At 37.9% G+C, this 13,690-nt stretch overlaps 1 protein-coding gene across 4 annotated transcripts; it reads right to left on the bottom strand.

Moving 5' to 3' along the window:
- Positions 1-1,454: 1,454 nt before the first annotated feature.
- On the bottom strand, positions 1,455-13,053 carry LOC128510816 (F-box only protein 6-like). Of its 4 annotated transcripts, none has more exons than XM_053483333.1 (7): positions 12,915-13,029; positions 12,289-12,419; positions 10,306-10,555; positions 6,767-6,881; positions 6,485-6,580; positions 6,237-6,372; positions 1,455-1,866 (listed from the first exon to the last, which is right to left on the bottom strand). In XM_053483333.1, exons 2-7 carry the CDS (start codon positions 12,343-12,345, stop codon positions 1,720-1,722), a joined length of 801 nt encoding a protein of 266 aa, XP_053339308.1. In that variant the 5' UTR covers positions 12,346-12,419; positions 12,915-13,029; the 3' UTR covers positions 1,455-1,719. The 4 variants fall into 4 exon arrangements, with proteins under 4 accessions (XP_053339308.1, XP_053339309.1, XP_053339306.1 ...); XM_053483334.1 differs by lacking the exon at positions 12,915-13,029 and adding an exon at positions 12,665-12,776; XM_053483331.1 differs by lacking the exon at positions 12,289-12,419 and having other exon boundaries at positions 12,915-13,053.
- Positions 13,054-13,690: the final 637 nt, after the last annotated feature.

Raw genomic sequence — 13,690 nt, forward strand, 5'->3', positions numbered from 1 at the left:
AAACTTACGCTGAAAAATTATTAATAACTTTCTGTGTGGCATTTATAGAGTGAAATTGTATTCAGTGACACCACATTAAGTAACATCATAGTGTGATGCTTATTTTCCAGCATCTGCAGCCTATTGTACACACATCACAAATGTTAACACTTACACACACACACACATGCACAAACACACTTATATCACACACATATTACAATTGTTGTACACTCTCACACTTACACAGACGCACACACGAATACACTGATATATCACACATCACAAATTTTAACACTCACATCTCTCACACGCCAGCACGCAGAAACACACACACCCACATACTAAGAAATACAAATGTTAACACACAGACTCAAACACCACACACACACAAACATGCACAAACATACTTACTCGTCAAACACAGACTTACACATATACACGTCACACACACACACACACATCTCTCTCTCACTCACACTAACCCTCACACACTCTAACTGCACTTAACAAATATTTAGGGCTCAAACTGACATTAGCCCTGTATTTTGTGTGACTTGTGCAAATTGTGCATTGAAACCGGGTGACGATGACTTTTTCAAGGTTTTAACACACTCAAATAACACACAGGTAGTGCGGTGCGCCTGGTCTGGCGATGACACAGGATGCTTGGGCCCAGCATCGTTGCTTACAAATACATTACCAGCCTTCACGACAGGAGTATTTAATATAAATTACATTTCATTTTGCACAGCCAGGTGAAGCTGACCATATGCTGCTGCTACAATGCAAGCCATACAGCAATAACAAGAGATCTGGACATAACAGGTTGCTTCTTCACTGCAACCAACCTTGAAACTATTTCTATAGTCAAAATCAGTGGGTTTAGAAAGTTGCTTAGAGTGTTGCTGCTAAACACTGGGTTTTCCACAGAGAAATGATAGGGAAAGCTGGAAAGCAGATGAAATTTCCCTAATAACAGACAGCTGGACTTTTCAGGCTACTCTGAGCTATTTCCCTATAATAATATTATAATATTTTTAATATTTGGAGCAATAGGCAGCTGAAAATTGGAACTGAAGCCGATGACTAAAGGTAAAAATTTGAAGTAAAATAAAGTAAATGGTACTTTGTTCTGTGTTTTGTTCAAACATCACAGAAAAAAATATCCAGTGAAACACAAATACAGTAGCATCAGAGTCTGGCATGACAGAGACCATAAGGAAAGTGTGGAAAGATGGACCTGATGGAGAACCTGGAGGAACCTTTTGGCACTTCTTATGCTGCAGTGGATCCAACAAACAAGGCCAACAGAGAAGTAAATAAAGAAAATAATTTGACATGTATTTTTGGCATGCCACCTATTCTGGTCGGTCGGCTCTAGTCCGCTAGTGATGGAAAGAGAATGAGCACTATAACTACTTAAGCAGGATCTGTATTTAAAAGAAACACGTATTACAGGAAAGAAATTAAATCAAAAACACTTTATTATGCAAGGTAAAGAATATCAGTTACAATTCCTTCTGTTTTGGACAGTAATCAAAAACATGTTATTTTTTATTCAACCACAGACAAATTTAGAAACAATCATGTGTAAGACAAAGACTCTAAATTGTAAATTTTGTAATGGGCAATTAAATAATCAAATGTGTTATGTATATTTAAAACAAGACAAAGAAATTTTAAGACATGAAAAAATTTCTTGCAATTACCTATATACAGTAAAGGCTATTTTAGGCATTATTCTTCATTTGCTGGAAAGAGTTCCACACTACTGTTAGTGACCCTAATTCCATAGTGTCCGGCCCAGAACTGTGTGTCCTTCCCTCCATGTTTAAAATGGATGAATCGAACACCTGGTCCATAGTCCTTAAACACATGAGTCATCTAAAATAAAAACATAACAATAAAAAAGACATATAAAGATAGATAAGAAAAGATTTTACTTATAAAGAATTTAGAAAACTGTGGTAACATGCCCCTAGCATGTGGACCTGTAAAACTTTATTCATCTTACAGATAGTTTCAATGTGTTATTATGTGTGTGTCTAATCTTATTGTAGCTGTCTGGAAACACTTAAGAATGTCAACAGGACATAAGTGAACATCCCCATTGCATTTTACGTTTATATTAATTTAAAGAATCTTTTTATTATTCCAGAATTGTGGAAACTCAAACTCAACGCTATTGTAAGCTTCTACTGACAGCCAAAGCTTGAAATCAAGATAAAAAAAAATAATAAATCTAAACACACTGTAGTGTGTGAGCAAATGATAAAGGGTTCACACTGGAAAAACAAAATAACAAAGTAAAGTTCATAATGGTATGTTTATAGAATATCATACAAATAGATATCACACCAAGTTTTATAAAGCAGTGTTGGAATTGAATGTGTTAGACAGTCAACAGCAAAACCATGGCTCCAAACTAAATTTAGAAATGCAATTTATAGGAGCCAAAAGTAACTTGTTTCATAATGTAACAAGGTGAACTCGTGTAGTCTCGCTGGTTTGAACTGGAGCCGTAGTTACAAGAAAGATATTTAGCTGTGCTTTGCTAGATGATGAGTGAATACCAGCATTAGGCAGTAGGAGTACACAAATCCTTCAGTAAAATATTACTCAAGTAAAAGTAGAATTCCTCCATTGATAATTGTAATTGAGCAAAAATACAAAAGTACTTGTTGTGTACAATGTACCATCCACCGAATCCATCCACATGTGTTTTACTTCACCAGAGAAATCTGATTCTCATGTGATTCGCCCAATCCCTGATTGTCTTGACTACAAAGATGGGTAACTACTTTCTTCAGCTCACAAAATGATAGTACACATCCTACCTTTTAAAAACTACCACTACAACCCCTGACAACCCACCCACATACAAATGAAAATTTGGAAACTGATTTGTTTACTGAAACATAGTACGTGGCTTACACCTGGAATGTGCTTGAAGATGAAAGAACTAAAGTATGTTAGCTCTTGTGACCTGTGGGAGGAAAAATATGAAATGCCTGAGCAGCTTCCCTATGACTGAGCTCACCTGATATTTTGTTTTCCCTAAAAAAATAAAGTGTATCCTCATTGTGTACTTATTATACTATACCTTGTTTAGTGATTTTACCACCTTTGGATCTGCAGAAAATGTGATAAGAATCAGGAAGTCTAATCTCATCACACAGGGTCTGAATACAGAATAGCGTTATTTGAACTAGCTGACTAGCTGGTAGATATCAAATGTATAAAATGAATAAGGCTTACTTTAACATGTCTTTTACATCCACTGAACGCTTCATGGTTAATAGAAAAATACAGTGTCTAAAACCGCCATTATTTTCACTGCTAAGCAGGAGTAGATTTGTGTGATTTCGCGTTTTAGCCACTGCGCTGCATGAGACATATAACTGATGGATGGATGGACAGAGACAGAGAGGTTGAATGTAAAGCCCCACCCACTAAGATCAGTGATAAGTTCACTTAGCACAAAATAAATCAATATACTCTCTCTTTCTCTCGCACATGCATGCTCATTCCGTCTTAAAACATTGATTCAAAGGATTCTGTATATGATTTGTGGTTGTCAGGGAGTGTGTAAGTTAATGGATAAATATACATCATGCAGTGTTGTCCCCCCTGCGCCAACTTCCTGCATGACCCCGCTGCAGGAAGGATTCTCTTGTGATTTGAAGGTGCAGACTATAATGCGGAACCAGAACACCAATGGTTACAGTTACAGGAACTGTGAAAAAACGCGCTCACTTTATGTAGTAGAGATACTGGTGTAAGACTCCCTTTGTTAGACTCACTGACTAGGCTTCAAGATACATTTCACATTATGAATATCTACAACTGCAGTAAAGATATCTGTCATGGGTAAATCCATAGACATAAATAGAAATAGTGATGTAATTCATCCTACGAAGAATGATGTTGTGGATATCTGAAATAACAGTTGTGGATAGGAGAGTTATTGTGAAGATCTGAAATTTTCATTTTGACTAAAGTCCTATTCGCATGGGATTAGTATTACCTGGTGACCACTAGTTATTTGTAATAATTGCGGAGGTTGTACGTGATCTTGTATTGCACTTCTCGACCAGTCCGATACAAACCGGAAAAGGTAGGTATAGTTAGCGAATGAAAAGCTTACCACTGATTGGACGAGACATCTGTCACTCAAGATATACAGGAAGTAGGAACTTGTTTCACTATCTTTGTTTCTTGTGTGTTCTGCTTCACTTTAAACTATGATGGCCGTGAAGTGCCAAAAAATTAACAAAACTGACTTCAGGGCCACCGTAAGTACGCCATATTTGAAACCACAATAATGTTTGCACATTCATACACACACAAATCTATTGCTACTACAGTACTTCCTGTATATCTTGAGTGACAGATGTCTCGTCCAATTAGCGGTAAGCATTTCATTTGCTAACTATACCTACCTTTTTTCGGTTTGTATCGGACTGGCCGAGAAGTGCAATACAAATTAACAAAACGGAAAACAAATTAACAAATTCAAAATCAAATTAACAAATCCGAAAACAAAATAACAAAAACAAAAACAAAACTCCCCCCTCCAAAAAAATAGTTTTGGGTTTTGTTACCGTACTTTCCGGACTATAAGCCGCGACTTTTGTTACACTATTTCAACCCTGCGGCTTATGCAGAGATGCGGCTAATGTATGCATTTTTTCTAACGGCCGCCAGGGGCGCTCGAGCAGAAAAGGTAAGAGTGAGACATGTGTTGTCGAGGAAGACGCAAGTCACAACCGCTAATAAACACCATAGAAGAAGAAATTTAACGTCCGGTAACTTCGCGCGCTTTGTACATGAATAAAATTAGCATAAGCCTACCCTCATCATGGAAAATGCAAAAAGAAAAGCATATGACGCAGCTTTCAAGTTAAAAGTAATCGAGCTGGCCGATAAAGAAGGAAACAGAGCTGCAGCACGTGAATTTCGCATAGATGAGTCGATGGTGAGACGCTGGAAACGGCAGCGGGAAGAACTGGAGCAATGTAAAAAGTCGAAAAAAAAAGAAAAGCTAAGTTATGTTATTAAAACATTGAAAACTCTTTTTGTGTACCGTCTTTCTTTGTAAATATCCCATGTTTCAATGTGGGCACATGCGGCTTATAGTCAGGTGCGGTTTATGTATGTACAAAATGGTTTTTCCTTTAAAATATGTACTAGGTGCGGCTTATAGCCAGGTGCGGGTTATAGTCCGGAAATTACGGTATTTGGTTTTTAATTTGTTTTCCGTTTTGTTAATTTGTATTGCACTTCTCGGCCAGTCAGGTATTAGTTATTTTGTTTTCCGTTTTGTTAATTTGGTTTTGAATTTGTTATTTTGTTTTGGGTTTTGTTATTTTGTTTTCAGTTTTGTTAATTTGTTTTGCACTTCAGGGCCACCGTAACTTTATTATTGTATATATACAATACTTTAGTGATTTTATTAGTGGATAGTTTTTACTTTTGCTCCACTACATCCTACAACAAATAGTTGTTCTACTTCACTACATTTATAAAAACAGCACGATAACAATTTGGTAAGAAGGGGGAGGGAGAGAGGGGAAGAGAGAGAGAGAAAGGTAGAGAGACAGAGAGACTAGGTCTTAAGGGATACTGTAAATATATAATTTTTACTTTTGCTTGAGTAATATTTCATCTGGGATATTTCCACTTTTAGTCAAGTACAGATTTGTGTACTTTGTCCAGCACTAGGTGTAATGGTGTGAGAAATTATTTTTGACACATACTGGGCCCCTTAGTTTCAAATCACGCAAGGTTTAACTGTCATAGTCTGAGTACTGCTTTTTAAGCTGTTTTGGGAGTGATGGTGAAGCCCTAGTATTAGCATTAGATAAAGCATCTGGTATGCTGACATTTGCATCCTTTGTAATGTACAGAAATGTATGACATTTTTAATATGCAAGGTTTACTGATGTATTATCATAGCTTCCTCTGCTATTTTTACTGTGAGGTTAGTCCTCTATTATATATTCGGTAAATATTTTTTGTATTCATTCGCTTCCTTAGAGTAGAAGGTTATATACTTCTTTCACATTTGAGAGAGTACTAGTAATACTTATCTGAAGCATTTAATTTTAATTTAAGTGTGAAATTTGATATTCAAATACCAAGCAAAATGAAAATTTAAAAAACAGGTTCAGTAACGGTGTTCCTCTCAACCCAGCCCCAAGCATGAAAACTGTCATAAAATATATAAATGCAACCAAATAAATGTAACTCACCTTGTTCCATTCCTGATCATTCCATTGTGGAAATGTCACTTGTTCAGGCTGAAAGACCTGGATTACCTTCTTCTTGTGATTAAGTAACTCAACACAAATTTGATACACACTGCCACAGTCCCACCGTGGCGCATACCTGAGCAAATAAGAAAACATTAAGGATTTGATAGAGAAGTAGAAGACGATTAGATTTACAGATTACTAATTACAGGAGAGAGATAATAGAGGAAAGCTTAAGACATACTCACCAGTCTGTTATCACAATGTCAGGCTGTACTTCATCCATAAACGCAGGGCTGTAGCCTTCTTTCTCTAGGTTGATCAGTTGTGCCTTTATGCATGGCCTGATATGAATCATACATAAAGATATGAAAAAGATTCATAGTAAGTTGTAGGATATGTAATCTCCTTACTTTTGTAACTCTCTAGGTCAAGATAATAATAAACAAAAAAACCTGCGTATCCTTATTATAAAATAATTAGGATACGTGGTACGGAAACATGTTCTAAATTAAATGCAATGATCTTACCAATAAGAAGTAACAAAGCATTTTATTACAGTCTCATCTGGATGAGGTTTGAACAGGTTCTCTACAGCCCATCGGTCACCACCATTTTCTATGATTTTCCAGTCTTTGAATTCCTCTACATGAAAGAACATTTCTGACATTAATTAGCAATAACGTTATCATAATAGACCAACTATTGTCAGGATGAGGCTGATGAGGCTGAGGCTACAGTTGATGGCAGAAGTTTACATACACTGATTTCATGTTAATAAATATACATTTGTCAACTCGGTTCAGACATCTACTTTATGCATGACAAGTATTTTTGCCAACAATTGTTTACAAATTGATTATTTCACTTATAACTTACTATATCACAATTCCAGTGGGACAGCAGTTTACACTCAGTTGACCCTGCCTTTAAACAGCATAGAAAATTCCAGAAAATTATGTCATGGCTTTAAGGAGCTGCCTCTTTGTTTAACATCATGGGAAAATCACAAAGAAATCGGTCAAAACTTCAGAAAAAAACAAACAAACTGTGGACCTTACAGTTTCCTGACAGAGCAGTGTTTCTATTAGAGTGTGCGTGTATGTGTGTCTCACTCCTGTCTCTCGTCCAACACAGTAGGCTTCTTCCCTTCTCTTACTGTAAATAGAGTGAAGCGAGCTACTGAGAGACAGGAGTGAGGGAGTCGTTCTACACAGTAGCCCCCTCCGTCCTCTTGTTACTTCAGCTTCACACATGCACGTGCGCACACAAACACACACATACAGTACACACATACATACACACGGGCAGAAACACTACTCTGTCTGGATTCTTTTTAAAGGTAAAGTGCGGGTTAAGTTGTTTTATTTTTACTTTATATTTTATATTAATTATTTTTATATAAATATTTTTGGGTTGTGGAATGAATCATCTGAGTTCCCATTACTTCTTAAGGGGAAAATTTGCTTTGATATATGGGTGTATATACAAGCATGCTTCTGGAATGAATTATGCTCGCTAACCAAGGTTTGACTGTATATACACAGTAGCAAATAAGTATGTGAACTTACTATTTTAGAGACATTATTCTTGACTAAGATGAAGATCTTATTAATGCAGAAAATCCAAATATATATGGAATGTGTGTATGTGTATAGAACCAGTGTATTCCTGCAAACTACAGTGGTGTGAAAAACTATTTGCCCCCTTCCTGATTTCTTATTCTTTTGCATGTTTGTCACACAAAATGTTTCTGATCATCAAACACATTTAACTATTAGTCAAAGATAACACAAGTAAACACAAAATGCAGTTTTTAAATGATGGTTTTTATTATTTAGGGAGAAAAAAATTCAAACCTACATGGCCCTGTGTGAAAAAGTAATTGCCCCCTGAACCTAATAACTGGTTGGGCCACCCTTAGCAGCAATAACTGCAATCAAGCGTTTGCGATAACTTGCAACACGTCCTTTATAGCGCTCTGGAGGAATTTTGGCCCACTCATCTTTGCAGAATTGTTGTAATTCAGCCTTATTTGAGGGTTTTCTAGCATGAACCGTCATGCCACAACATCTTAATAGGACTCAGGTCAGGACTTTGACTAGGCCACTCCAAAGTCTTCATTTTGTTTTTCTTCAGCCGTTCAGAGGTGGATTTGCTGGTGTATTTTGGGTCATTGTCCTGCTGCAACACCCAAGATCGCTTCAGCTTGAGTTGACGAACAGATGGCCGGACATTCTCCTTCAGGATTTTTTGGTAGACAGTAGAATTCATGGTTCCATCTATCACAGCAAGCTTTCCAGGTCCTGAAGCAGCAAAACAACCCCAGACCATCACACTACCACCACCATATTTTACTGTTGGTATAATGTTCTTTTTCTGAAATGCTGTTACTTTTACGCCAGATGTAACGGGACACGCACCTTCCAAAAAGGTCAACTTTTGTCTCGTCGGTCCACAAGGTATTTTCCCAAAAGTCTTGGCAATCATTGAGATGTTTTTTAGCAAAATTGAGACGAGCCTTAATGTTCTTTTTGCTTAAGTGGTTTGCGCCTTGGAAATCTGCCATGCAGGCCGTTTTTGCCCAGTCTCTTTCTTATGGTGGAGTCGTGAACACTGACCTTAATTGAGGCAAGTGAGGCCTGCAGTTCTTTAGATGTTGTCCTGGGGTCTTTTGTGGCCTCTCGGATGAGTTGTCTCTGCGCTCTTGGGGTAATTTTGGTCGGACGGCCACTCCTGGGAAGGTTCACCACTGTTCCATGTTTTTGCCATTTGTGGATAATGGTTCTCACTGTGGTTTGCTGGAGTCCCAAAGCTTTAGAAATGGCTTTATAACCTTTACCAGACTAATAGATCTCAATTACTTTTGTTCTCATTTGTTCCTGAATTTCTTTGGATCTTGGCATGATGTCTAGCTTTTGAGGTGCTTTTGGTCTACTTCTCTGTGTCAGATAGCTCCTATTTAAGTGATTTCTTGATTGAAACAGGTGTGGCAGTAATCAGGCCTGGGGGTGACTACAGAAATTGAACTCGGGTGTGATAAACAACAGTTAAGTTATTTTTTAACAAGGGGGGCAATCACTTTTTCACACAGGGCCATGTAGGTTTGGATTTTTTTTCTCCCTAAATAATAAAAACCATCATTTAAAAACTGCATTTTGTGTTCAATTATGTTATTTTTGACTAATAGTTAAATGTGTTTGATGATCAGAAACATTTTGTGTGACAAACATGCAAAAGAATAAGAAATCAGGAAGGGGGCAAATAGTTTTTCACACCACTGTATATATTTCTGATTTATAGTCAAATTTACTCTCTATGCCAAAATGTTTATCCTGTACAGTGTTGCCGACAGCATGGAGCCAGGGCACAAAGCAGGAAATACACTGTGGATGTGGTCTTTAGACAATTTGGGACACCAAAGGCAATTTGGAAATGCTTATCTCATGTCTTCAGACTTTGGGAAGAAAACTGGCGCACCCAAAGGAAACCCATCAATCCGCCCTTGGTCAAATTTACAAGCAACATAAATACAGTTACATATGACTCCTGCGATGAACTGGCACCCTGTCCAGTGTGTACAGGGGGACAGGGGTAGCTTAGTGGTTAAGGCATTGGACTACGGTTCGGAAGATCCCAGGTTCAAACCCCACAACCACCAGTTGCCACTGGTGGGCCCTTGAGCAAGGCCCTTAACCCTCATCTGCTCAGATGTGTAATGAGATAAAAATGTAAGTCGCTCTGGATAAGAGCGTCTGCTAAATGCCTAAATGTAAATGTAAATGTGTACCCTGCCTCGTGCCCTGAGCCTCCTGTAATAGGCTCCAGACCCCCCGTGACCCTGAATACAGGATAAAGCTATGTAGAAGATGAGCGAGTAAGTGATTGTATATATAGAACGAGTGTAATTGTTATAAACTATATATTACTATAAAATGATATACATATTCTCCCATACTCAGATCTTTTATCTTAAACTGTATATCCTTTACAAATGTTTCCCAAGCCACATCACAGTGACCTCTGACCTGTTAAGGGAAACAACTGTCTAATTAGTTTTTTTACTCACCTTCCGCATTGGGGTTCTTCAACAGATTCCTGCGTTTCTTACATAGGAAAAAGAAGGTCCGCCAATCTTTTGGGACTCTGTGGTTATTGAGAGGCTTGTATCCTTCCCTACGGCATCGCTCTTTCCAAAATGCAGTGCTGTCCACCACCGACTTCCACGCATAACACACCAGGCGGCACACACAAATTACCTGCTGACCAGGTAGGTTTAGAAGAATTTCCTCAACCACATTAAGAGGAAGTTCTGGACACTGTGGACAACATGGAAAATATAATATTTCAGAGGAACAAAGATTAACCATACAGTTTAGCCAAAAAATATTTAAAGAAAGAGGTTACAGTCTTCAGCAGGAGAAAAAAGAAAATCTTGTTGCCATTAAGGGCAACATGGATAGAGCCAATATAAGCAGGCTTAGATATTTCTGATTTATAGTTAATTCACTTTGGAAAACACTCATAAATCAAAGCATTTTCCCATTGGAAATGATGAAAACTCAAATTATTCGTTCCACAGCCCAAAAAAATTAATACATAAAAATAATTCATACAAACTATAAAGTAAAAATAAAACAAACTAACCTGCACATTACCTTTAAAAAAAGTAAAAATAAATCCCGACAGATATGTGTTTATGCGCGTGTGTGAAGCTAAAGTGAGAGTAGACGCTTACTTTCTGCTCCTCAGCCTGTCGTTATCTGTGTGCGTTATATGAGTGCTTCACACACACACACACACTCACACACACTAAAGGCAAGAGAGAGAGAGAGAGTGTGTGAACCGGCACGGAGTCAAATTATGCGCGCGCACACGTAACGCACACACACAACGACAGAGAGGAAAAAAATAGATTTGTAACCTTTAATAAGACTTTCTTTTGCTTTACACACATGCACACACGTGTGTTATAAGAACCAGTACACGCGCGCTGTACACATGCGCTTTCAAACACAAAATAAAATATGTTTTACACACACACACAGACACACACACGTGGTCACAGTGTTATAGTAAACAGTACACGCGTGCACGGATGTTGATTATACCAGTAAGAGATGCGCAATAAGACCCAGCAGGGGAAACGATAATCCACAATTCCGCAGCGCAAGAGGGAGAAAAACCATTGACTTGGTCGTGATCATGTGACGCTCAGCGTCAAAACAAGAAGTGCATGCATTGATACATGATACTCGGTACTCGTAAACCAAGACTTGCCTGTTTTTCAAGTCAGAATTTATTAAAAATCTTTGCTTGTCTTGCAGAACACTCGCAAACCACATTACTCCAAGGTTTCACTGTAATTTACTCTTTATGCCACTTATTTTGTACAGGGTTGCCAGCAGCATGGTGCCTGTCTCAGGACAGTCAGGACACAAAGCAGAAATACCCAGTGGATGTGATGCCAGTCTTTAGGCAATTTGGGACAGAAAAAGGCCATTTGGAAATGCTAATTAGCTAATCTGCATGTCTTCTGACTGTGTCAATGAAACTGGTGCACCCAGAGGAAACCCATCAATCCGCCATTGGTCAAGCAACAGAAACGCAGCCAGAAATTAGAAGTTTACATTAAAGCTAAACATGACAACATGCAACATGACCTGAAAATCCATCTACCAACATTCTCCATTTTTTAAATCATTGTGTGAGCATCAATTAATAAGTTCATTTTTATTCTGTGGAGAATCTAATTCCAACATACTCAAATCTGACTTTTTTCAACAGATTGAAAAGTGAAATAATCACTAAGGGGTGAAGATATTCTGGGAAACGCTGTTTCATTGATCACTACCAAAACCTAGTCACACTCACTCACCCAATCATTCTTCATACCGTTTATCCTGTACAGGGTCACGGAAAGCCTGGAGGGCTGGGGTGACAGTCCATCGCAGGGCACACAAGCGCACACACTCACATGTAACATAATCACATTAAGTGACAAAATAATAGTATAATGAGGGGGAATAGAAGAGAAAACAAATCGACTCACAGTTGATCTGGTTTTAGATTGACCCTTTTTTCTGTGTTTTGGAGGCTGAGAAGTCATCTTGAGAAGTTCTTAGTTACTTATAGCCCCGAGTCTAAGTGTTCCTGTAGGACCGGTTTATAGCCCAGGCTTCACTGTAAGTAACAACAAGAAGGACAGGTTCGCGGAATATTTCGGTTTCTATTTCTATTACACGGTAATCGTATATAAACTATATACGAAACGTGTTAAGCATGTCTCTTCCGGGAAACATGACAGCATAGACGGCTTTACCGGACGCGGAATTTATTACCTTAACCAGTTTTAGCAAAGAGCAGTTAGCACAACACAGCGTGTAAATACAGGAAAGACTAAAATACAAAAATATCCCGCCACATACATTTATAATCGTTTATACGCTTTGTGTAATGATACAGAAGTAGCTATAAACAAAAATATAAACTATCTATGTAGTAATGATGGGTCGTTTATGAACGGTTCGTTCTTTTTGAACGAATCTTTAACATGACTCAGATGAACGAGTAGTCTCGGAGAGTGATTCGTTCATTTACTATGGGGCGCGCATGCGCAAATCATCGCAAAAACTCATATGTATATGTTATATACAGGAAACAGAAATAAGTAGTTACCTTTGAGTCTTTTCGGTCCTGAGTCGTTCGTTCTTTTGTCACGTGACTCCCATAGACGCTACGCAGTGCAGTACACATGTAACAGTATTGCACAATTCAGCTAGTGAGTCTTCGATTCGTTCGTTCTTTTGTCACGTGACTCTCATAGACGCTATGCAGTGCAGTACACATGTAACAGTATTGAACAATTCAGCTAGTGAGTCTTCGATTCGTTCGTTCTTTTGTCACGTGACTCCCATAGACGCTATGCAGTGCAGTACACAGCAAACAGTATTGAAGGCTGCCCCGTCTCATCTTCACTATTTATTTTGGCTACCGAGATGTTGGCCCTCCTTATCAAAAAATCCAAAATTGAGAAATTTAATGTATTTGGTCAGGAAATTGTACTTAGTCAGTTAGCTGATGATACAACATTATTTAAAAAAACATTGATCAGATCCCTAAAGCAATTGAGATAGTTGATTACTTTTTGGGCTTAAAACTTAATATTAAATAAATGTGAAATTATTCCCATACATGAATGTCATCTTACAACTGCATATAAACTCCCCATTAAATCAAATGTTAAATATTTAGGCATACACATTTCTAAAGATGAGATCAAGATGGAGAAGCAAAATGTCTGGGATAGATGGAATGAGTGTAAAAATAGATTTCAGGTATGGATGCAGAGAGATTTATCTATTTGGTAGAGTTTATTTAACTAAAATGGAAAGTCTGTCTAGATGCATCTATCCTGCATCTTGCCTTTCTATTTCTAATAAAGCCATTAAGAC

Source organism: Clarias gariepinus, chromosome 22, assembly GCF_024256425.1.
Source record: "Clarias gariepinus isolate MV-2021 ecotype Netherlands chromosome 22, CGAR_prim_01v2, whole genome shotgun sequence".
In the NCBI taxonomy this organism is placed as follows: Eukaryota; Metazoa; Chordata; class Actinopteri; order Siluriformes; family Clariidae; genus Clarias; species Clarias gariepinus.